This window comes from Prionailurus bengalensis, chromosome F2 (assembly GCF_016509475.1).
Source record: "Prionailurus bengalensis isolate Pbe53 chromosome F2, Fcat_Pben_1.1_paternal_pri, whole genome shotgun sequence".
Lineage (NCBI taxonomy): Eukaryota > Metazoa > Chordata > Mammalia > Carnivora > Felidae > Prionailurus > Prionailurus bengalensis.
This window is the reverse complement of record NC_057353.1, coordinates 38,381,229-38,407,360: the sequence shown is the minus strand read 5'-3', so window position 1 is coordinate 38,407,360 and position 26,132 is coordinate 38,381,229. Positions and strand designations below refer to the sequence as shown.

At 39.8% G+C, this 26,132-nt stretch overlaps 1 protein-coding gene and 1 long non-coding RNA gene across 2 annotated transcripts in view; one reads left to right on the top strand and one right to left on the bottom strand.

Moving 5' to 3' along the window:
• The window catches only part of LRRC69 (leucine rich repeat containing 69), an 81,274-nt gene extending 70,254 nt beyond the window's left edge, over positions 1-11,020 (bottom strand). Inside the window, exon 1 of the mRNA XM_043601351.1 lies at positions 10,777-11,020. Coding sequence (XP_043457286.1) covers positions 10,777-10,959 — 183 coding nt within the window. The 5' untranslated portion in view covers positions 10,960-11,020. The remainder of the gene's footprint in view (positions 1-10,776) is intronic.
• A 54-nt stretch (positions 11,021-11,074) lies between these two features.
• Positions 11,075-22,780, top strand: LOC122496076. The gene is made up of 2 exons (XR_006300671.1): positions 11,075-11,128; positions 22,428-22,780. It is a non-coding gene; the product is annotated as an uncharacterized LOC122496076 (long non-coding RNA).
• Positions 22,781-26,132: the final 3,352 nt, after the last annotated feature.

Genomic DNA, 26,132 nt, shown 5'->3' with positions numbered 1-26,132 from the left:
ATCAGTGAGGATGAGGGTGTGAGGAGAGGATTGAGACTAGCAAAGGAGGAGAAGGAATGGCCAGTGAGGTAGACAGGGAGGGTGTGACACCTACAGCGTCTGGTAGAGCAGATCTGCTTTATTGAGACAGTGTTCAGTCTTCAGGAACTGGATTTTTCCTATGGAGGACTTTCTCCTGCATCCTTCTGTGAAGAATTTCCTTTGGTTACTAGGAGACACTTTAGCTGGAAATGCCTGGAAGGTTATGCCTCTACTCCATCCTCCTAAGGTGGCCTATATCCCATAATGGATGCAGGGATGTAATAGCCAGCCCCTTTGCCTCTGTGGTGCAAGGCATGTTCCAGAACTCTGATGGGATAAGGCTGAGGCTAAATTTCTCCTGAAATCACATCATAACTTTAATTCTTTCCCTGCCCTGTTCTTCTTCCTCACACTTTTACAGGTTTATTCTGAGAGCACAGCTTCAATAAATGACAAAAATCTGTGACTTAGGTTCTCCAACATACGTGGTGTCACAGAAGCCAAGGGGAAAGAAAAGGAAAAGAAAGCTGTTTTTAAAAGAAGATACAGGTCAGATCCCAAGGGAAAGTTAAGTAAAATAAAAGCATAGAAATAACCACGGGATTTAGCAACATGAAAATCATTAGTGGCCTTCGCAATAGGGGTGAAGTGTTGGGGAAGAAATGCTGATTGAAGTGGGCTATGGAGAAAATGTGAAAAAGTGAAGATAATGGGTAACAGACAATTCTTTTAAGAACTTTTGCTATAAAGGGATCTTAAAAACTTATCAGGGAGCTGTAGGGTTTGTTTCTTCAAAAATAAAAGATAGGATAGCTTATTGATATGCTGATGGAAATAATTCTGCAGAGAATGAGAAACTAATGATATAAGGAGAGGGATCATTGCAGGATCAAAATCTTTTAGAAAGTGAAGGGCACCTGGCAGGCTCAGTTCATAGAACATACGATTCCTGATCTCAGGATGATGAGTTCAAGCCCCACATTGGGTGTGGAGCCTACTTTAAAAAAAAAAAAAAAATCCTTTAGAAAATGAGAAAGGATGTGATCCAGAGTACATGTGGGTCCTGGCCCTGCATAAGAGTAAGGACTCATGGGGGCGCCTGGGTGGCGCAGTCAGTTAAGCGTCTGACTTCAGCCAGGTCACGATCTCGCGGTCCGTGAGTTCGAGCCCCGCGTCAGGCCTGGAGCCTGTTTCCGATTCTGTGTCTCCCTCTCACTCTGCCCCTCCCCCGTTCATGCTCTGTCTCTCTCTGTCCCAAAAATAAATAAACATTGAAAAAAAAAAAAATAAAAAAAAAAGAGTAAGGACTCTTCACCAAGGTTGTATGAAGGAAGGTGGAGAAGGTACATGCAGATCAGGGCCATGGATGGATTGGGTGAAAAAATAGGAGGGAGTTCCTGACTGACAGTATCTATTTTTTCAATGAAATATGAAACAAAACCATCTGCTTGGAGGAGGAGATGTAATGAGGTTTGAGGAAATGTAATTTTGAAGAGCAATCTGAGCAAATGTGGTAGGGAAGCTGTGAAAATCACAGCCGGTTTTCTGATTGAACAGCTCCAAAGATGATATAAAATGGATAGATGACCCAGGAAAAGTCACCTGCTTTGGAGGACACATTAAATACATGGCCGTTTGGCTAGAAAAGGCTACCGTGTGAAATTCTGAGCTCCACACCAAAACTGTGACATGAAAACCTCAAGATTTAAAGGATTCCAGTGTTAACATTAAGATGGAGTGAATGGAACTGGAATTATTCTTGATAGAGTAGGGTAACTAAAAGAAGATTTGGTTATGACCTTTAAATTCATAAAGGTATCTGAAAGACTGTGGGGTTACACTCTGTCATCAGAACAAATAAGTCAGAAGTTCAGCCTAGATTACATAAATTATACAGAAGTTCCAGAGACACTATAACAGGACTGAATTACCTGTGACAAACACAAGACCCAACCTAAATGCTCTATTAACTCAATCATATTTATTATGTGTCTATTATGTGCATGGTGTTTTGAGTGCTAGAGTGACAAGGACACCCACGGTCCCTCTCTCATAGTGCTTATATGTTGGGAAGCGAGACAGGCAACAAATAAGTAAACAAGTAATTTCTGTTAGTGTTAAGGGCTTCATATAAAGGAAAGAAAACAGGATAATGGGTTGGAAAGTACTCAAGGCCAGATTGGGTCATAAGAGAAGACTTCCCTGAGAAAGTGATGTTTGAGCCGAGCTAACTGGGATTTCATGACAAGTTGTTTGAGGTGAGGTATTTGAGATACCTTGACAAGACTGTTCCAAATGGTATTCAATTCACAAAGGGTTTCAAAAATACCAGGCACCCAGGGGTGCCTGGGTGGCTCAGTCAGTTAAGCGCCGACTTTGGCTGAGGTCATGATCCCTTTTCGATGACGTTTCAGGGAAGAGAAAAATGTTGGCCACAGAATAATGACTTTCTGTTAAATTGTCAATTTTGATGGGAAAAAAATTTTTATTGTTTCTAGTGATAATGTGTTTCAGGATTCTGTTTCCATTAAACTATCACTATACCTTAGTTCTCCAATTATTGTAATAGGTTTTTGTATTTACTGGTCCCCCTTGGCATAAACCATCTTCTCCAGGAAGCCACCTTCCTTTTGTAGTTTTATAGCACTGTGTGCTTGCTTGCTTGCTTTCTTGGTTTTAATTTTTTTTTAATGTTTATTTATTTTTGAGAGAGACAGAGAGGGAGAGACAGAGGGTGAGCAGGGGAGGGGCAGAGAGAGACAGAGACACAGAATTCAAGGCAGGCTCCAGGCTCCGTGCTGTCAGCACAGAGCCCAACACGAGACTCAAACTCATGAGCCATGAGATCATGACCTGAGCCAAAGTCAGAAACTTAACTGACTGAGCCACCAAGGCACCCCAAGCACTATGTGCTTTCTATGACCAATTATTATCTTCTGCTCTGTGTTGTAGTGATTCATGTATATGTTATACCTTTACTATTAAGTTGGAAATTTTGCAATGACAGGGTCTCTTTGTGTTCATCTAGCATTCAAAGAACAGTGGCTGAGATAGAATAGCTTCTCAATAAACATTAGTTGAATGCTGCCTGCTTAGATCATTTCTGCAAGCTAACGGTTCATACTGTGGGTGGAATACTCATATGGCTCTATATCATGTTTTTTTTATTTCAAAATCAAGTATCTGTTGAGCTCAATCAGCTCCAATCTTCCCATCTTGATTTACTTTCTTCTAAGGGGTTGCCTGCTTTCCTTATTCTAGCCATCTGCTCATTTTCACTAGCCCCTATACTCATTTCAATGTAAGACCTATCATATGTATGCCTAGAACTTATACCAGGAAACTTCTCCTAACATTTAATTATACTGTGCTTGTAGCTATTAATTACCACTGGAGAACTTTGTGCTATTTATTGTGTCTTTCAATTGTTTATTTGATGTTTAAAATGATATCTATGACTAACTTGGATAAAAACATTTTTAGAAGTGTAAAAAAACTGAGTTCAAATGTCCATTTTATCTGGACATCTTTTTGAACTAAATCATGCTTGATGATACCACTTTGGAATAAGCTGTTCGATCACTTGCCTATAACATGTATATGTATATGTTTGATCTAGTATGTGATTATTAATCCTTAAATTCCTTAAGGACAGTGAATGTTCCCATTTGCTATACCTAAGTAGTACATAATATAATGTTAAGTTCTGTAAGCTCTTTAATAAAAATAATGTAACCAAATTAATGAGAGAAGACTAACAGAATTTTTACATTTTTTACTAGCATGTATATGGCCAAGGCCTATCAGGGAGGGTGGCATTATGGCTCACTCTGCTAATTCTTATAAATGCTTTTTTTTTTTAAAGGAATCTGTGGCATCTTTAAAACCACAATTTAACACAATTGCCAAATGCTTCTTCTAAGTCCAGCTATTTCTGAAAGAATTTGTTTATTTGAATAAGTTTACAGATTTCAAAACTATTATTTAATTTCACAGAAACTTCTTAGTACACAATGTCAGATTTCTCAAAACAATTGTAATTTCATTGGAAAGAGAGGCAAAAGTTCTAAGGTCCAGCATGGCATCTAATCTCCAGAGATTCCTGCAACCTTTAAGCCCTGTCCCCTTAGAGCCCAGGGTTAAATCCAGTGTCATGGAATGGGCAAGTCCTATTCACTCAGTATAAGAAGGGCTCTCTGATTAGCATTTATACTAAAATCATTAACAAAGAATTTCCTGTTAGCATCCTGTCAGAAGCTTCTTAAGGAAAGAATACAGAGGAAACAGACAAGAGTTTCAAACTGTCAGAAAAGGGGAATTACAGCACAAAACTGACATTCAATTAAAAATGTAAAACCTGAAGTATTTGGAAGAATGGAGCGTTTGGATATCTGAGGGTAGGGGCTAAAATTTTCTAAGTAACCAGTAGGGTAAAGCATTCTATACAAGGTAATGTTAATACCTTATATTTAGGTACCTTTAGGGTAGGAGCTAAAACTTTCTAAGTAACCAGTATGAAGGCACTCTATACAAGGTAATGTTAATAGCAACCTTAGGCACTAAGAATAATGAAGTGTGTTTTAGGGATGAGACAAGCGGGGCACAGAGATAATGTGAGTTGTTTCACATCACCCAGCCAGCAAGTGAGAAAAGAGGCTTAGTCTCTTCTAGAGGCTGACTGCTTCTAGCAGAGGATGCTGAAGTTCCAGAAAGGGTGTAAGAGGCTTAACACAGGCTTGGGCAAAGAAGCAGATGCAAAGGAAGAGTAAAGAAGCTTGGAGAGAAGGAACTCCTAGGTGCCTCTGTACCTGGACAGATACAGGAAAGAAGGATAATCAATCTCTATTTGATAGAAAAGCCAGGCTTAGAAAACAGAAGCATTACCTATTGATGGAAGAAGAAGAGATTTCCAGTGGATAAGGACAGAAGAAAGGATAGCACTGCTGACCAACAGGACAGATGACATCAGCTCCCTCTGTTCTACTAAGCTTAGAGAGTGAGACCCAGAACACCCAAGGAGGGAGAGAGGGGAGTCCTTGCTTGTGCCATCCCTCATGTGTTCCTCTGCATAACCCATCCTCCAGGTCTTAACTCCGTTGCACTTCTCAGGACCACCTTCTCTTAATTTTCTAAATAGAGATGCTCCTAGCACAGTATAATTCTCCCTCATGGGACTTTTCACAATAGTAATTTTACATCTGTCTGTATTTTTGGTTGCCTTTCCCACTAAACCTGAGAATTGGGACACATGAGTGTTTTTGTTCCTTTCTTTGTTGCCCAAATCCAGCACGATGCCTCATCCACTGCAGGCACACATAACTATTTGCTGAACATCGGAAGGAAGGACTGATAGAAGGAAGCAAGCTAGTAAGCGAGGGAGGGAGGGTTGGAGGCAGAAAGGAAGTTGATTGTGTTAGGGGTCATCAAGGAGGACAGTGAAAATAGAAAAAGGAGAGACCAGGAACACAATAACAAATTTACAAACTACCCAACTCTGCTTAGGGTTGGCCTTATTTACTGTCAATTGTTTATGGTCAAATAAGAAATTTTGGTAGACCGTATCTTTGTTCTGGGCAGCCACACACGTGAGCCTCATAAAGGAGTATTACTGTACTGCCATTGGACCTTATGATGCGTGTCAACACTGCTACACACAATTAGAGATGATGGCTATTTGTTTCTCTGGGGATTTTGAAACTATGACTGATTTACCCATGAGGGAACTTTGTTCCTAGATGATGCCATAATTATGGTAACACTGTGTTTGGTTAAGCTGAACTCAGAAAATGGCTTCCATCCCATTCCACTCAAGTCTACATTATATGGTTTACTAGGTGCCAGGCACTAGGAACAAGACAAGGTCACCGCCCTCAAGAGTTATAAAATGCTTCTTTGAAAATTGTTGATATCCCAGCACTTCATCAGTCACAGACCAAATGCACTCACCATAAATTATAGGGCATCAACTCATATTTTTCATGTCATTAGAAGTGATTAAAATTTTCCAGTTTCACTAGTCAAATAAGCAAAGAAAGAAGAAATACAATCTATATTTTCTAAAGAAACTCCTCCCACTTTACCCTTGTTGCCAGTTACACTATAATGGTAATACTAATTATAATAGCAACTATAACTTATTTGAAAAGTTCCTATGCACCAGGCCTTGAGCTTCACATATGTTAACATTCAACTTAATCCTCAAACAAGGAGATAGGGTCCATGTGTTTTTCACATTTATATTCTTGGAACCAGCACAGACACAAGAAGATGAATGGTAAATATTTGTTAAACAAACACATACGTAAACAAATGGAAAGTGGGGACAATCCATGTAGCATTCAAACCTGCAATTTTTAGGCAACCCAGTTTTAGTTTAGTTATAGTTTAGTTTTAGTTTAGTTTAGTTGTAGTTTCAACTACAAATTGAACACCACACCCTGGTAAATTTCACACTAAATATATAAATAATGAACCTGTACAGCTGAAAGCAACCTTGAAAGAGACTTCATTTTATAGATGTAGTCACTGATTGAGTGACCTCAACAAGTGACTTAACCTCTTACCAAACCATACATGTTATTTAACAATATGAGGATAGTAACTTCCTTGAAGAGGAACGGAATTCCTAGCGTTGTGCCTGGCTCTCAAGAAATGATTTATGTTGTTATTCTATTCGATAGCATTTTATGGGTGCTGAAATTTAAAAGTATTATTTTTGTTTCAGGAACTTAAAAAATATCAAGACTATTTTCATGTTTTTTATTTTGTAGAAAATATGACCAAAAATCAGAATACTGGGGCAAAGTGGACTTCCTACGATGATAAAATAAAAAGGCTAGTCCAAAAAGCAAGCACAGTATAGACCCCCTCAAAAATGTGGTAGGGAGATACTTTCAATAATTACTAATAAAAGGTAGGCTCTGAAGCAATACAAGAAAGAGTTCAAACTAACTTTTGAAAAATACACTCAGGGGTTTGTAGAAAATGGTTAGAAGAAAAATTCTGATCTTAGAACTGTGACATACATATCACCAGGTTATAAAGATCACAAGGACACTTTGTGGCTTAGATCATTCCTCAGCATTTGGGCTTGAATTCCACGACATGCCCTGTCTGCCTTCTCTGCTGTGTTCTTCTCCTTAGCACTGATCATTGCCTCACGTCCTGTTTGTTTTGCTTGTTTGTTTCTTACAGCCCTTCTGGTTGGAACGGAAGCTCCATGAAGGCAGGGGTTTTCACCTATTGCTGAATCACCAGTTCCGAGCACCTGACACACAGATGGTGCTCAATACTTCTGCATGGACTGAGTAAATGAAGGCAGAAATTGAGACCCACGGGGATTAAGCTCCTTTTATTTAGCTGGTAAGTGGCTGCACCAGTTAAGATATCCAAGGCTCCCAAATGCTCCTCCAGGGCCAGCAGCCCCTCTTACCTCTCTTCTTTTCAGAAACTATCGTCTGTCCTTGCCGCTAGAAATCGTGGGAATAACTATGCAGTATTTCTGAACCGCACGAACAATCTATATCTTTTGAAGGTATCTAGCACATTTTATTCGAGCTACTTCTAGAACTCCCATTGTAAAGGGGAGATTGAAGGGTGCCTGGGTAGCTTATTTGGTTGAGCGTCTGACTCTTGGTTTCAGCTGGGGTCATGGTCTCAGGGTTCATGGGTTTGAGCCCACATTGGGCTCCTGTGCTGGCAGCTTGAAGCCTGCATAAGGTCCTCTCTCCCTCTCTCAGCCCCTCCCCTACTCGCTCGCTCATACAGGTGCATGTGCTCTTGCTCTCAAGTAAATAAATAAACTTAAGAAAAATAAAGGAGAGATTGATTTTTTTCAAAATTCCACAACCGTGGAGACTCAATCTGAGAAAACTGCTAACTCATGAATAGCTAAACAATGACATTAGCCTGAATCTGACTTGTATAGTGCTTTAAAGGTTGACTGCAATAGGGGCGCCTGGGCGGTTCAGTTAAGCACCCAACTCTTGATTTCAGCTCAGGTCATGATCAGTAAGGAAGTAAATAAATAAATAAATCAACAAACAAACTTAAAAAAAAAAAAATACAAAGGAGACCACAAGAAACCTAATTTCTAAGGACTGAGTTTTGCCAGCTCCCTATTTAAGGAAATTGTGAGTTAACAGAAGTCAGAATTTTAGAGGCTCTCATAAATAAAAGGATAAGGAGGTAAGTACTGGGAGAGCCACAAGAAGACAAAGTAATGATAATCAGACCCAGGCTTTTTTTTCCTGAGGAAATGTATTTTACAGTCTGTAATTTTCAACTAAACAACTATTAACCAAACATGAAGGAAGAATACATGTTTTCAGATACACAAGAGTTCAAAAAATTAAACTACCGCATACCCAGACTCGGATGGTATCTGCAGACTTAACTTCTACAAAATAACAAGGGAAACCAAGAAAGAGGAACATATGGGCCACAGGACACAGTGGGTCCAACTCAGGAGAACCGCAAAGGGATGCCCTAGACTGACAGTATCCAGTGAATCTGTATAGTAATCAGCTTAGACTGGGGCAGGAGAATGGAGGCTCCTGGAGGGAAGACACTCAAGGAAAAAGCATATTTGATAAAATATGCAACATAATCAAGTTTGAAAGAAAATGAGGCCACAACAAAGGCAAAAGACACAAGAATGAAAGAAAGGCAATTGGAAACTCCAAGGGAGGAAAAATGGTATATGAGGAAGAAGGTATGATCATAATACATTAATTGATTCTGTGTGAATGATATTTAATTATTAATGACACATATTTTAGAAGTTTAGAATTCTCCAAGAGACAGAGATTTAACCACAGTTATAACTGACTATACTGTAAACGCTCTACATGTTATCAAAGTAACAAGTTTAGGGGCACCTGGATGACTCAGTCAGTTAAACATCTGACTCTTGATTTTGGCTCAGGTCATGGTTTATGAGTTCGAGCCCCACATTGGGCTCTGTGCTAACAGTGAGGAGCCTGCTTGGGATTCCCTCTCTCCCCCTACCCCGCTTGCTCTCTGTCTCTCAAAATAAATAAATAAACCTTAAAAAAAAATTTTAAAGTAACAAGTTTAAAATTTTTGGTGGGGAAGAGGGAAGGAGAGCTGACGATGGAGTAGAGATGCTAACATTGTCATCTTACAAATGGGGACTAAAAAGGGGCGCCTGGGTGGCGCAGTCGGTTAAGCGTCCGACTTCAGCCAGGTCACGATCTCGGGTCCGGGAGTTCGAGCCCCGCGTCGGGCTCTGTGCTGATGGCTCAGAGCCTGGAGCCTGTTTCCGATTCTGTGTCTCCCTCTCTCTCTGCCCCTCCCCCGTTCAAGCTCTGTCTCTCTCTGTCCCAAAAATAAATAAACATTGAAAAAAAAAATTAAAAAAAAAAAACAAAAACAAATGGGGACTAAAAAGAGACTGTAGTTGGGAAAAGCAGAAATGAAGGTGCAGTAATATTAAGTTTAAAAGATAGCTATGGAGAAACTAAATATGTTGTATTTAGAAGAATGAAGAACAATGATATCTAAAATGCACAAATCAAGGGGAAAAAAAGATGAGTGAAAAATGGTTATATATGGAGATCAGAATTGGAGATGGGGGAGAGTGGGACAGAAGGTAGTAGCTTTTTCTTACAGGGTTTTGTGGTTTTTGATTATCTTCAAACAATGCACTGTGTTACTTTAATGGAAAAAAAACAATCAAGTAGGGGGGAGAAAATTAGCTCATGGCTCAGTCAAATCCTAAATTCTTCTGTATATAAACTCCTCTCTCCTATCAGAAAAGTCCAAATCCTCATCCTATAACCATATATATGCACTTCTGGAAATTATCATTAAAGGGAGGAGTTTGTGAATATTACTCTTATTTTTGGCAGACTCAACCACAGATTGCAAGTTCAAATGATTTTATGAGCCTAAAAGGAAATGAGGTAGGTAAGAAAATAGACAGTTTTTTTTGTCTTTTGTTTGTTTGTTTTGTAACTCTGAACTCAGAACTAGTGAACTGCAATGACTTTACTGTTTATAGGTTCTTTTAGTGCTTGGTAACAGTTTAGAAGTGAGAAAAAGAAAACCACAAGTTAATATCCCTTGCTTTCTCCCAACCTCAAGATTTCTAGCAGCTGAAGTTTCACATTGTTGGGCAGAAATATTTAACACGAGCATCTGGGATTCATTCATGTCAACTGTTGCTCTTTAAGAAGGGTATTCTTTATTTAAAATACTAACCTTCTCTAAAAGACTGCTTCAGAAGAAATGAATGTCTTCTCCTTACCATTCCCTGCCAGCACTCCCATTTCAAAGTTCAGCCTGCTCTAGGAAATTGAAAAGGAACCCCTTTCCTACAACCCCAAAGCCTCTTCCTTCAATATGCAAAAGCTTCAGGATAGTCCCCAAGGTGAACAACATCTCTGGGATCCTCAACCTCACTTCCAGATGGAGCCCCCAAGGTAGACAAGCAGATCCAGTTTCCCAACCCTTTTCCAGATGACAGCCTCCAGAAAGATGAGTGTGTCAGAGATCTAATCCTCTGATTCCAGATGTGGGCCAAAGAGCACATGAATAAGTTGAAACATCTTCTCCCCTACCATATGTAATCCCCTAAGGGAGAAAGCTTTTTGATGCCTCTCCAATAACACTCCACAGTAAGTCTCCCCAGAGCTACGTCTCCAGAGATCAAAGCCTTATTTTTCTTTCACCTCTTTTCTCTCTTCCTGTTTTCCAACCTCAGTCCAAAAAGATATGCTATTTATTCCTCACCTGGGTCAAGGTGCTTATCTCTGAGCACACCTTGGAAATTCGGTTATTCTGAAGGTTTAAGGTCTTGAGGCCAGGCAGTTTATCTAATGATGAGGGCATCTTTGTAATCTTCTTCCCACTCAAGGTAACAATCTTAGTATTTTTACCACCTTTCAGTGCCCTTACTAACATCTTTTCAGTCATGGCCTTAGAAAAGAAATAGAAAAGGGAGAAGGTAATCACTAGGGATTAAGTTACATATTGTGCATCTTCAGAACCTCTAATGACAGAATTAGGGTGTCATGGAAACAAAAACATTCTGAGATGTACCATGTTGAAGACGGGAGACATCAGATAGTTTCCTGTGTAAAAGGTACGGATAGGAAATAGCTGACTCTTCATTTAAAGCAGTTAATGTATAAGATGAGCCTACGATACCTTATGCCAGAGACATGGATGTTATCAGACTAATGAGATCACATCAAAAGGACACAGAAATCAACTTCTAGGGACTCCCATTGGTCTAAAATGGAAAATTTGAGGATCATAAGGAATAATCTAGAGTGAAACACGTAAAAATACATTAAAATCTGAGAGTTCATAATGGTATTTTAAAAATAAATGTTGATTACACAGGGATTGCTAGGGAACCAACTCATTCATAAGTCTGAAAATTGATAAATGAAAAAAAGGAAGCATTCTGCTTTTTCAGCACAAAGTTCATTTGAGTGTAATCTAATAGTTAACAAAGTTCCTATTCAAAGAAAAATTGAAGCTGTAAATGAGGAAGGAAAAATTGATTTAGGAAAATCACAATTTTTGCAGATCCTAGTGAAATAACAGATCTAAGGAAATATGATAATTGGATGCTAGAAGCATTAGGTATGAGGTTGATGAGAACTTCATAAGTAAGAAATCAGGCTATAACTTAAACTCGTAATCAATTTTAGCATCGTTACAATTGAGACAGTCACGTTATAAGTCTCATGGACATGATACAATAAAAAGTACTCAGCACCACCTATGAAATATTATTGCCTAAAAATTGAACCTGAACCTAATCACGTGTCCGGACAAAACTACCATTTACAGAAAATATGAGGATGGGAAAACAAGCTAAATTCATCTCGGAAGCAGTGAGCCAAATCTAGAACACAAGGAATTCTACGGGGCAAAATGACACGAGGTCTAACCAACAAATCCATGGTATTAATAAAAGGGAGGAGAAACTGTCATGAAATAACAGCCAAATGCAGTATGTGGACCTTGTTTGGATTCTGATTTGAATAAAAATACTGTGGAGTTGTTTGGGGAAATGTGATCACAGACGGGTTATTAGATGATAGGAATTGCTAATTCTGTTATCTGTCATAATGGTGTGCTGGTAGTGTTCTTAAAAATGTACTTAACATCTAGAAATGCATCTGAAATTTGCAGGTGAAATGACATGATATCTTGAACTTTCTTTAAAATAACTTGGGTGTGGGGAGTGAGTGAAAAGAAACAGATCTAACTTATTGGTGCTCCATAATGGGTACATGTGAGTACATTATACTATTCTCATTATTCAGAGAAAAGATTAGGACAAAGACAAAAATAACGGGAATGGGGAGGAGCTGAAACCAGTGGTATCTGATTACTATTAGAACTCCACTTGAGGGGTGCTGGGGTTGCTCAGTCATTTAAATGACCGACTCTTGGTTTCAGCTTCGGTCATGATCTTGCAGTTCGTGAGTTTGAGCCTAGAGTTGGGGTCTGCACTGATGGCGTGGAGCCTGCTTGCAATTCTCTCTGCCCCTCCCCCACTCTCATTCTCTCTCCCTCTCTCTCTCTCAAAAATAAATAAATTAAAAAAAAAAAACACTCGATTTGAGTCCATATGAGGCTTGGAGGCATTTGGGTTATTTGGGTTATATAAATAAATATGCCTATTTTGGTTGTTGATTTCCAAAAACTTGAACACTATAAAATATGTACTGTATTGAAAGTATTCAGGACACAATTCAATCTTTTCTTTGTAATTCACAAATCACTTTATTTATTTATTCAACAAATATTTAAGGAGCACCTACTCTATGCTCAATACTGTCCCAGGCACTGGGGAAGAAAGTGAATTAAAAAGACAAAAATCCCTCTGTCAGTGAACTTACATTTTAGTAGGGGGAGAAGAACAATCAAGATAAATAAGTGAGTCTAGTATGTTAGATGGCATTAGGAAGGGGAAAAGGAACAAAGCAGGTAAGGAAAATAGGGAGTGTGAGAGTGGGGAGTTTGCAGTTCTAGGCAGGACGTCCAGAGAAGGCCTCACTAAGAGGCTGCTGTTAGGGGAAAGAGCTTTTCCAGTAAAAGAATAAAGCAATGCCTAAGTCCTAAAGGAGAATCATTGAATTTTTAAAGAGTCTTAGGTGCATCAGTATCATCATAACAGTAAAACAAGAGGTGCTGATTAATAGTGACTTCCAGTTGCTAGAGTAGAATCATTTTTCAGCTACTTAATCTCTGTGCTTTGGTTTATCTCTTCCAAACCTATCTTCCAGCTTCATTACTCTGACACTTAAACGTTTTCCAGGAACAAACATGTTACTATCTAAACAAACTAATCATGAGGCATAAAAAAAAAATCTTACGGACACTCATCTCCTCTGAAATAACTCTATGTGGCCAGGACACCAGCTGACACTACCCAAACACGGGTAATTTGCTTTAAAGGGGTAAAACCACTGCAAGCTGATACTACTTTCTATTAATTTGCTTAACCTAGAAAATCTGGTAATTCTTGATTCCTCCTCCTCTCTTCCAACATGCAGTCAGCCCCATAAATGCCACCTGTTCTGGTTATCCATTGCTAGGTAACAAACCACTGCAAAACATAACAGCTTAATACATTTATTTTATTCACAAATGTAGAATTTGGGCAGGGCTTAGTGGAGAAAGTTTATCAGTGTTGCTCTTGGTGACATCTGGAGTGACTCAAAGGCTGAGGTGAGATCATGTAAAGACTCATTCACCTGTATCTGGTGGTAGGTTCTGGGACCTTCAGGCAATCAGCCAGAACACCCCCACGTAGCCAATCCAAGGGGGCCTGAGCTGCCTCGCAGCATGGTGGCTTAGTTCTGAGAGTGAGCATCTCAAGCGAGAAAGTGAAATGGAAGCCTTATCACTTCATGACCTAGCTTCAGTATCAGGTAGCTTCACTTGTGCCACATTCTATTCTTTAGAACTCAGGTCCCTAAGAATGGCCCATATTCAAAGGAAGATGAACTAGACCCCACCTCTTGATGGTAAGTGGACATATCTTAAAATCCACCTCAGTGGGCCCCTTTCTCCCAAGAGCCCCCTTCCCCAAAACTTTGATATGTTGAGAGCATCAGATTACAGAATCTCGTCATATAAATCAAGTAACAAGGGTGGATGCAGCTCCTTAAAGGCAGTTCTTTGAGTCCGTTTCAGGGACAGTCCATCTTGATCTGAAAACCTAGGAACTAAAGAGACAAGTTATCTCATCCTCATGTACCCAGAAATTAACAATGGGTGAACCATAGGACAGGCAATAGCACCACTCAAAAAAGGGAAAAGTTAGAGGCACGAGGCAGCCCTGGTTTGTAGCAATTCTGGAACTCAACTGGGTACATGTTGTCAGATCCCTGATTAACGTTCAGCCCTACTGCCTGGGACTGGTTCTTGGTCTTCTCTCTGGGCTCTTGAATTATCTTTCCTTCTTCATAGAACATAGCTCATGTTTGCTATTTTTTTCTCAGACCTTTCTCTGTCCATAGAAGTTCAAGGCTCCAAAGGTCTTCTCATGTTTTTTTTTCTTTTTTAAGTATATTCGCCAAGTTGTGCAACCATCACCACAATCAATTTTAGAACTCTTATCATCCAAAAAGAAGCCATGTGTCCTTTAGCAATCATCCTCCCATTTTTCCCACCCACTCCAGTCCCAGGCAGCCACTGACATCCTTTCTAGCCCTGTAGATTTGCCCATTTTTGACATTTTCTATAGATGGGATCATACACATGGTCTTTGCAACTGTCTTTAACTCAGTGTTTCTGAGTTTCATCGTGTCACAGCATGTACCAGTACCTTGTACCTTTTTATTGCCTAACAAGATCCCATCGTAGGTCTCTACTACTTTTATTTATCCACTTACCAGTTGATGGACATTTAGGCTGTTTCTACTTTTCAACTGTTGCAAATGATGCCACGGACATTTGCATGCAGTTTTCTTGAGTGTCTATCCAGAAGAGGAATTGCTGAGTCATAGAGTACTTTTGAGGACCTGGTAGACAGTTTCCCAAAGTAGCTGCATCGGTCTACCTTCCTACCAGCAGCATGTGAAGCTTCATCGTGTCATTTTATGGTGTCACATTTGAGCCAAACTGATACAGTCCCTTTTAAAACTTTGTAGGCTTGTCTTGAGTTTACAATTCTCTTCATCCAACAGAAGCCACACCCAGAATGTCTTTTCGAGAGCTCCTCTCTGTTTTGGGTTCCCTGTGAGACTACCGCGGGACAAAAGCCTTAAGAACTTGAGAAGCTCTCTCATGTGTTGACTAGAAAGCATCTTTCATCCTCTTGAGGTCTCAGCAAAGGTCTCAACATACCCGTGGTGTCTTCTTCAGACTTCATTTTCCTGAAAGTTCCCTGATTTGTTCTCTGTCTGGAATTCATTTAATTTTAGCAACATTTACTGTCTGGAAAGGCTATGAATAAGAAAATTTTATTTTTCAAACCTCCCAATTTGTGGCTCATTTACAGTTCTTTTTGCTTGCCTTTCTCCTCTTTTACTATAGGCACCTAGAAGAATCTTATACCTTCAATATTCTGTCTAGAAATCCCCATAGGTAGATCATCCAGTTAATGAGGTATACTTTTTATTTTCCATGTTAATGCTGCCGGCATCATTGCTAACCTTCCTGCTACTGTGTACAAGAGTCACCTTTCTTCCAACAACATAACAATAACATTTCCAGTAATATCTCCCTCATATTCTTTTAACCCCTCACCAACACCTTCCTGGGGTGGCATCAGGCTCCTGCTAACAGTCTCTTCAAGACCCGTCTGACTTACCCTGAGGCCCAGTCCCAGAACCCATTACATGGCTTAAGTTTTTTGTTACAGCAGCAAATTTTGTATCAGAGAAAAAGACCAACAAGAATTATATAGACTTTGGCCTGAGATAATTATGGGAACCGTGTAAGCCATCTATGTAGGGCTGTTGCTGATGTGTGGTGCTGTGCCTGACCCAGGATTCAACATTTATTTATTTTTGGGACAGAGAGAGACAGAGCATGAACGGGGGAGGGGCAGAGAGAGAGGGAGACACAGAATCGGAAACAGGCTCCAGGCTCTGAGCCATCAGCCCAGAGCCTGACGCGGGGCTCGAACTCACGGGCCGCGAGATCGTGACCTGGCTGAAGTCGGACGCTTAACCGACTGCGCCACCCAGGCGCCCCTGACCCAGGATTCAGAGATGCTGAAGGAGATCTGGCAGAATTCGGGAAGCCACAGGCTCAATGGTTGATTCATACCAGAAGTGAGCCAGCAGATTCACAACAGTACGCATGTTACTGACACTTGATGCCTTCACAAAAACTTTCCAAGCTTCCGCCAGACTTGTGCCTTCCACATTTTGTGCAAAATGTCTCTTGTGGCCAGGATTGGCCTGAAACTATGCAGGGAAGGGGATTCTGAGATATAATCTGAGCTTAGTTAAACTGATCCAGTACAAATCCACCACACCATCACCCTTCACATCTATCTGCTTCTTTCTACTGCTGCTATCCCTGTCCAAAGTCTCCTCATCTCTACCTTATTCCTCATCTCCTCATCTCTCCTTATCTCTACCTATTACCGCTTCCATTACGTATTCTGCCACTCTGCCATTACATACACTATCACTGCCATCAGTCATCTTACAATACATCTTCCTCGACAATAAATCCATAACCCTAAATAAAATCTTTCAGTGGCCTCTCATTGCTTAGAAGTTAAAATCCCAACTATTGAGTTGGGGCTCAAAATACCAGTCTAGCCCCAGTTTCATTCTGTGTTATTTCCTTTCACAAACCTAGTATGCTGCCGTTAGAAGACGACTAGCTATTCGTCAAAAGCGTCAACTGTATTTAGTCCTTTGCTCCTGCCGTTCCTTGTGCCTGTATGTCTTTGCCACGCACCTATCTGCCTAACTGTCCCTAATCCTTCGAAGAATCTGATCAAGTATTTCCCCTATCATTTTCCTTGATCTTCTCTCCAAGCAGAATTGCTTCCATGTTTGTTTCAAGAAGACTTTGTACAAACTCTAATTTAACACTTAATACTTTGTATTATTGTTCTTGTCATATTTCTCCCTTGCTATACCTTTGAACTGCAATCTCTATCACCATGCTTGGCATAGAGCAGGCCAACATTTAATTTAAATATTCATTAAATTAAATTGAATTTTATGGCTAGGGGTTGTCTAAAAGAGCACCTTATGTAAAATCTATTAGTAGCATAAATCAATGTTCATGAAAATATAGAAGAAAAGACATGTGAAGGCACAGAAGTTAAAAACACAGAGTAACAGGGAACATGGGTGGTTCAGTCGGTTGAGCATGCAACTCTTATTTTGGGTAGGGTCATGATCCCAGGGTCGTGGGATCGAGCCCCATGTCAGCATGGAGCCTGCTTAAGATTCTCTCCTTCTGGGGCGCCTGGGTGGCGCAGTCGGTTAAGCGTCCAACTTCAGCCAGGTCACGATCTCGCGGCCCGTGAGTTCGAGCCCCGCATCAGGCTCTGGGCTGATGGCTCAGAGCCTGGAGCCTGTTTCCGATTCTGTGTCTCCCTCTCTCTCTGCCCCTCCCCCGTTCATGCTCTGTCTCTCTCTGTCCCAAAAATAAATAAATGTTGAAAAAAAAAAAAAAAAGATTCTCTCCTTCTATCCCTCTGCCCCTCTCAACAGTTCACACTTTCTTTCTAAAATACAATACAAGGGGCACATGGGTGGTTCACTAGGTTAAGTGTTCGACTTTGGCTCAGGTCATGATCTCATGGTTCATAACTTCGAGTCCCGCATCAGGCTCTGTGATGACAGCTCGGAGCCTAGAGCCTGGTTCGGATTCAGTGTCTCCCTCTCTCTGCCCCTCCCCCACTCACTTTCTCTCTCTCTCTCTCTTTCTCTCTCTCTCTCTCTCTCAAAAGTAAATAAACATTAAAAAGATTTTTTAATGCAATTAAATAAAATTAAAATAAAATCTAAAACAAAAACTTTGAGTAACTATTTGTTAGGCACTGCCCAAGATGCCTTGTATACAAATATGAATAATAGTCATTGTCTTCAAGGGGCATAAATCTAGAGGGAAATTAGAAGTGTAAACAGGTCATTCATTCCTCAGGTATTTATCATTTTTCAGTTTTACTTAACATTGTACAAGTTTAAGATGTACAAGATAATGACCTGATATGTGTATATGTTGCAAAATGAATACCACAATAATCAAATATTTATTAAGTGCCCATTACGTGCTGGGTGCCATTTTGCACTGAGGCACCTTGTTGGCTCAAGGAATATTTTCTGCTGTTGACTGCTGAGTCCAGTCATAAAGTGTTAAAAAGAATTAACCAGTTGACAAAATACATGTGTGTGGGGGGGAGGGGATGTATTTCAATAAAAGGAGTGTGAGAAAAATGTTGACAGGCATGAAATAATGGGGCCATAGGGAATATAAATAATTTGAGGGCAAAATTCTAAAGAAAGAAGTGATGGGAAGTGATGCTGGAGAGGTACACAGGACTAGTCATGAAGGATCTCCCTTAAATGCCATGTTAAGGAGTGGACTTCATCCTGTAGGAACAGGGAGCGACTTGGCAAGTTTAGGTTAGGAGATAGGACTCAGATTTGCATTTCTGGCCGTTCACTTTGGCAGCATGAAGGAAGGGGGAGTTTCAGGGAGTAGCCCTGTGGGCAGGATGGCAATTTGACATTTGTGTACTATTCTAGGTGAGAGGAAAAAGGGATAGAGAAGAAATGAGAAGGTATAATGTGGGTAAGATTGCCGCTAGAACGTGATCTCGTAGGTACATTAGATGAGGTGAACCACAACTTAGGGTATGAAATGGGGCAATGAGAGTTGGGTAGTATTCGGCAGGGTGAGGCTGTGGCACAAGCCCAGTTTCTGAAGGCATTAAATATCTATGAAGAGGGGAGCCTGAGTGGCTCAGTCGGTTGAATATCTGACTTCTGCTCAGGTCATGATCTCACAGTTCGTGGGTTCGAGCCCCACGTAAGGCTCTGTGCTGACAGCTCAGAGCTTAGAGCCTGCTTTGGATTCTGTGCCTCCCTCTCTCTCTGCCCCTCCCCTGCTCATGCTCTCTCTCTCTCAAAAAAAAAATGAAATAAACATTAAAAAATGTTTTTTTAAATCTACAAAGAGAAATAGAGTAAAGGAGATGGGATTTACCATTTCAGACCTGAGTTTTGACCTGCATCTAAACGTGTTCCGTAGAAACACCCAGCTAAAAGAGCTGTGAGTTCTGCTGTGTGGGTTGGCCCCATGGGATGTTGGCATCCAGAGTTTCCCACAACCAGAAACCAGTCTGTTTGCAGGCAAATTGAAAAATCACCAATTTTTTGAGACAGCCTCATCCTGTGAACTCAACGCAAGATGAGGAACCTTAAACTGAATGTTAATCTAGATGGAGCAAGTGACTTGTAAACTTCAAGTCAGTCAAACTGGCTTTATCTCTGCCCTCATCAGTAAAATAACAAGAAAGAATACCAATCTATCCCACTGAGACTGTATGGGAAACATCTAACTAATGATTATAAAATACTTTGGAAGTATACAGTGCTGTAGGAATGCTAAAATATATAGCATCCTAGAATCTAAAGGACTTTAAAACACTCAGTAATTACATTAATACATTGATTAACACCTAAAACACAAAAGAATCTGGCTCAATCCTATGACACGGGCCCCTATGACAAATTAAAGGATTTTCAAAGCTGCAAAAATGCATTAAAAACAGGAGTTCAGCAAACAGGTTATGGCAGAAAACAACATGCTTACTTGATTTGTTTTGGCAATCTTATCTCGTGATGAAAACATGGTCTGAAACTTGGGATAAAAGTTTTCGAACATGAGCAGATGCTTCATGTACTAGAATCCTACTGTAGAAATCTTCTGTCCTGTAATAAAAAAGGGCATTGCCTCTGTCTTCGTTCATTTTCTTTTTAAATATGGAAATGGAAGTTTTGATTTCAAGGGTTTTGGATTCTCAGAAGCCTGCCTTCTGAGGTCAGCCTTACCACTCACTGGCAGTGTGGCTTAGCAAGTTGCTCGCTCCCAAGCTCTTCAAGTTTCATTCCCATTATGTCTAGTACAGGGATGAGAATACCAACCCGGGCTTCTGTGAGGGCTAAATAAGCCCACTTATGTAAAGCAGTTAGCGCACATATAGTAAATGCTCAGTAAAAGGTAGTTGTGGTTTTTCTGGTACATTTTTAATTTTTTATTCATTTATTTAAAATTATTTATTTATTTATTTATTTATTTATTTTAAATTTTTATTTTAAATTTTTAATTTTAAATTTATTTAAAAAAATTGTTTTAAATTTATTTACTTTCGAGACAGAGAGAGAGAGCGTGAGTGGGAGAGGGGCAGAGAGAGAGGTAAATAGAACATAAAGCAGGCTCTGAGCTCCACAGCACAAAGCTCAGCTCAGGGCTCGGACTTATGAACCATGAGATCATGACCTGAGCCGAAGTCGGACACTTAACCAATTGAGCCACCCAAGTGCCCCTGTTGTACATTTTAAGTCAAGATCTCCACCTTTTGGGAAATCTCAGGTGTGCACGTACCATTCTTGGGACTGATATATGGTGCGAATATAAGCCTACTGTTCCAAAGACCGGTCTCTCTACCGTGACCTGCACTGCGCTGTCCTCTTCTTTATCCATGAGGTTAGAAACATTGGTGGTTCACAGGCTTTAACACAGCAAACATTTGTATGAAATTCAGTTATCAATTCTTAATTTTGCCAAGTAAAGTCATTTTTAAAAGTTCTCTTTCCTCTACTGCCACCATAATTTCATAAAAGGACATTTTAAACCCCTCTGGTAAAAAAGGAATATAAATAAATTTATTTACAGTGAGTTTGCTTTATAAAAAATTCATCATCTTATACAAAATTTTATTTTCCAAATAGTATCAGCTTATACATCAGCATTTGATTACTAGGCTAGATGAAACTCTTAGATTCTACTTAAACACCCACATACAAATACACATATACATATATTTTGGAAGTTTCTACCAAAACTCAAATACATTAGAAAACAGAAAGAAGTAACCATTAAAAGTAGAAAAGAAAGGATTAGGAAAGAGAACAATAAGATGAAACCAAGCCCAGTAAGATAAAGATAGCTAAACATTTATAAAATCTAAAGATAGAATTAAAGAACAAAAAGGGGAATCTAAGTGGGATGTTCTAATACCAAGCCAGATTTTGACTTGAGAACAAGGCATTCTTGTATCTATATATATACACACACGTATATTATTTTTTAAATTTTATTTAAATCCAAGTTAGTTAACATATAGTGTAGTAATGGTTTCAGGTGTAGAATTTAGTGATTCATCACTTACATATAACACCCAGTGTTCATCCCAACAAGTGCCCTGTTTGATGCCCATCTTCCATTTAGCCCATCCCCCCACCCAGCACGCCTCCAGCAATTTGTTCTCTGTATTTAAGAGTCTCTTATAGTTTGCCTCGCTCTATTTTTATCTTATTTTTCTTTCCCTTCCCCCGTGTTCATCTGTCTTGTTTCTTACATTCCCCATATGGGTGAAATCATGTCTTTCTCTGGCTTATTTCACTTAACACAATACATTCTAGTTCCATCTACATTGTCACAAATGGCAAGATTTCATTCTTCTTGATTGCCAAGTAATACTCCATTGTATGTATATACCACATCTTTTTTTTTTTTTAATTTTTTTTAACGTTTATTTATTTTGGAGACAGAGAGAGACAGAACATGAACGGGGGAGGGTCAGAGAGAGGGAGACACAGAATCCGAAACAGGCTCCAGGCTCTGAGCGGTCAGCACAGAGCCTGACGCGGGGCTCGAACTCCCGGACCGCGAGAGCGTGACCTGGCTGAAGTCGGCCGCTTAACCACCTGAGCCACCCAGGCACCCCTATACCACATCTTCTTTATCCATTCATCGGTTGATGGACATTTGGGTTCTTTCCATAATTTGGCTGTTGCTGCTATAAACATTGGGGTGCATGTACCCCTTCAAATCAGCATTTTTGTATCCTTTGGATAAATAACTAATAGTGCAATTGCTGGATCATAGGGTAGTTCTATTTTTAATTTTTTGAGGAATCTCCATACTGTTTTCCAGAGTGGCTGCACCAGAGCGCATTCCCACCAGCAGTGCAAAAGTGAGACCGAGGCATTCTTGACGGAGACATGAAATTTATTTTCACAGACCAGCTGGGGGTGGTGGTGGACGAACAACATGCATGCTGAGTGCTGCCATGAGGAAAACCTGGCCCCGTGTTGACAGTTTTGATTTTTTTGAGAAGTGGAAATATGGATCTTAATTAAGTGAAATCTCCCAGTTTGTAAATACTATCAACTAATTCACTTTCTAATTTTCTTTACATCGCTGCATAGGTCAAACAAAATACCTCTTGGGTCACATTCAGCCCACCAGTTCGGAAGTCTGGTGGAGCAAGAGAAAAGGAGTCAAGGAGAACATCCTGAAAGACAGTCAAGGGAACAGGGGCAGCAAGAACAGAGCTGAGGAGGAGGAACCAGCAGAGTAGTGTGGTGAACAGCAAGAGAGACTTTCAAGGAGTGAGTGGTCTACAGTGTTAAATGCAGCAGAAATTTCCAGGAGGACGTAAGAACAGGAAGGTGATCACTGGCACCGCTTCTAGAAGCAGTTTCAGTGCAGTGGTGGAGATTAAACCCAGACAGTTGTGGGCGTTCTTTGTGGAGCTTACTAAAGGTGTTTCCTTAATTCACATTAATTCACCAATATCATTTAAAAAATCAGTTAAGAATATCCCAGCCAAGCCTGAAAAATTCTATTCTGATCAAGAATCTTGACAGCTCAATTCCAAACAGAATATAAATGTCAACCTTTGAGATAACAGGAAGCTAAACAAATACTATGAGAATTTTCACTTTACCATCTCAGTGCTTCCTACGTGTCATAATGGCCTACAAGCTACTGAAAATTCCTCCATGCTGAATACCAAGGGCAACAGTGAAACTCCCCCTCCTTCTAGCATCTCCGGGCTCTGCTTTGTGAACCACCTCGACAATCCCAATCCCACTTTCCCAAAAGAAATCAACAGCCTTTCTATCATGTCTGCCTCCCTTTCTGGTGACATACTAGCAAAAACATCCCCCCTCTCCCCCCACACACACACCACAGCAAAATAACCATTATTTTTATTTACCATAAATTATGCTATGAGCATATGCTAAAATGCAAGATGTGTTGTCTAAACTTTCATATTTTATTCTACTAGGTAAATGTTATTATTCCTATTTTAGAACAAGCAAACTGGTGTTCTGAAAAGTTAAATTTATGCGCTTTTTTTTAAAGTTTATTTTTATTCGAGAGAGAGATGGAGAGTAAGTGGGGGAGGGGCTGAGAGAGAGGGAGACAGAATCCCAAGCAGGTTCTGCACTGTCAGCACAGAGCCCGAAGCAGGGCTTGAACTCACGAACTGAGATAACATGACCTGAGTGGAAAGCAAGAGTCAGACACTTAACCTAATGAGCCGTCCAGGCACCCCAATTTATGCACAGTTTGAAAAGTTAGTTAAGTGCCAGTCAAGACTTAAATCTAGGTGTGATTCCAAATTCCAGTCTCTCCAGTACATATGAAAATCCTTAATGATGTTCACCAATTATTTCAGCTGTCTTAAGGACACATGCATGGCAGGGCTATACCTCTGGGTACTTTCCTGTTTGGGTGAGGCCGTATGAAGAATTGAAGTCAACGAATGGAAACCAGACTGTTCCTTCTGAACCACAGAATTTATTTGTTGGAATGAAACTCTCCAAAATGCTCTCTCCTAGAAAAGTTTAAGATGGTGACAGCTTGGGTCCCAGAGTATACAGACATGGAGCACAGCTCCCAGCCAACTGGCAAAAACATAGCACACACAAGAAACACTCCTTTGTCGAACAAGCCACCAAGATTTTTGAGTTGTTACCACAGACTTAGTCTATCCTGACTACCACCAGTGGTCTCAAAAGTCAAATAAACACATCTCACTGGGTCAGGATACAGTCTGAAAATAGAAGGGAAAAAAGAAGGTCCATTGAGCTTTTCAAAGGGGGTTCATGTAAAGTCTAGCTTTAGGCAGTTGACAAAGTTACAAAAAACAGACGAATAGCTCTAATGTGCCCCATTTTTATTCTAAATGGTTTTCCTTAAAACTTGCCAACCTCATTAGCAGTACAACTTATGATATAGTAAGTGGTTCTCATTTAGGGGTGATTTTGTCCCCAGGGAGACATTGAAAATGTTGGGAGACATTTTCCTTCCTCACACCTCCGGGGGTGGGGGGCGCGGGGAAGAGTACCACCGGCACTTGGTTGCTAGAAGCCAGCAATGCTAAGTGTCTTATAATGCACAGGGCAGCCCTCATGACAGTTATCCAGCTTAAAATGTCTGTAATGTCATTGTTGACAAACTCTGAGATAGGTGTAGAATGCCCTTCTCATTTCAGGGGAGAAAATATCTGATTCAAAAACAGCAGTTTATTCTTTAAAACTAGATTCTTATTTTTGCTCAGCAAACTCCTACACTGGGTTCTCACTAGTCCTCAGGTTAATACTGTATTGCTTAAGATTATAAACAGTAAATAAACAGTAAACAGGGGTTTCCTTTTGTCAAGGTAAGGGTAACATGGAGAAGAAAAATCAGCAGGAAGACTGGAAGTCATCTCTGTTCAGAGCATTGATAGTTTCAGCAGAGAGCTGTAATCTGATTCAATAAGTTACACTAATCATCATCCTTATTCTACTGAAAGAAGACAACTACAAACTTCTTCCTGGCCAATATATTAGCAAAGTTCTTAATAGTTTCTTGGTCTGTATACTTATAAAGAATCTTTATATTCTGTAGATTGATACGTGAAGGCAAAACAAAACAAAACAAAGCAGTGTCAGAAGAAAAAAGAAAAGCTCTCTTGGGTTCTATTCCTCCCTTAAATTGACCTAAAGACTTAAGGATTTATCCAAGGGGTTAGGAAAATTAGAAAGCAGCCCTTTTGTGAGCAGACACAATACTAAGTCAATACCTCTCTGTACTCTTAATGGTCCATTAACCTAATGACAACTCCTTAAGAGTCCAATCTTATCCTCTCAATTGATCTTATGACTGTCAACATTTATTAATAAGCACTTACTATATAGGCCAGGCAGTGTGCTAGATAATTTAGTAAGTCAACAAGTTCTTGTTTCTAAGCACTTACAGACTAAAGGAAAATAATAATAACAATAATAATAAACTAAATACAAATAATACTAATTACTAGCGTGTGGTTACTAGAAACCAACATATATGAACTGGGGTACCCAGCCCTGGCCAGGTGGGAGTTGGTGCTGATGAAATGGAGACCAGGACAGTAAGCTAGGTGAAATAGGTTGGGTGAAGTTCTCAACTCCCAATGGCAGCTCAAAGGCCTTCAAGTAGGAAGGGTGGTGAACAAGAAATGATAATTCCTACAACTTGGCTTTAAAAAAAAAATCAAAACCCTTTGAGTTATATTTTTTCTGCAAGATGGAAAATGGTTTTAAAGAAGATCTAAGACAGGAAAGAAGAATCAGTATGTGAAAACATATGGAAAGGAAGAAAAAAATCACACTCATTTGTTCAATAACAGTAAAAATATGATGAAATTACCAATTAAATTCTCAGAAACAAAACAGATCTGCTCCTTCAGCTAGTTCATGAAACCTGGACCAAAACAATACATTAACAATCCTGTACCAGCATTAGTTTGTGCAAATTTCCTTCTTCAACACCCATGAGTCTTAGAATATTCTTCAATTTCATTTACCCTAAATAACCTTCATTATTCAAAAGGTTTTAAGCTTCAACCTGATTTCTAAGAGCCATGGCTTAAATGCCTATCTCCTTATCTTCCTCTATTTTGTCTGAGACATAGTGCTATGTTTATATATTTATTCTAAAACCCTTAAAGCAAGAATTTGGGATTGTATTATTCTCAATTATATATAAGGACAAAATAAAGCCAGGATAAAATTCTAAAACAGAGGATTTTCCCTTTCTAAATTGTAAAATTGTTTAAGAATAACAATTTGAGGGGCGCCTGGGTGGCGCAGTCGGTT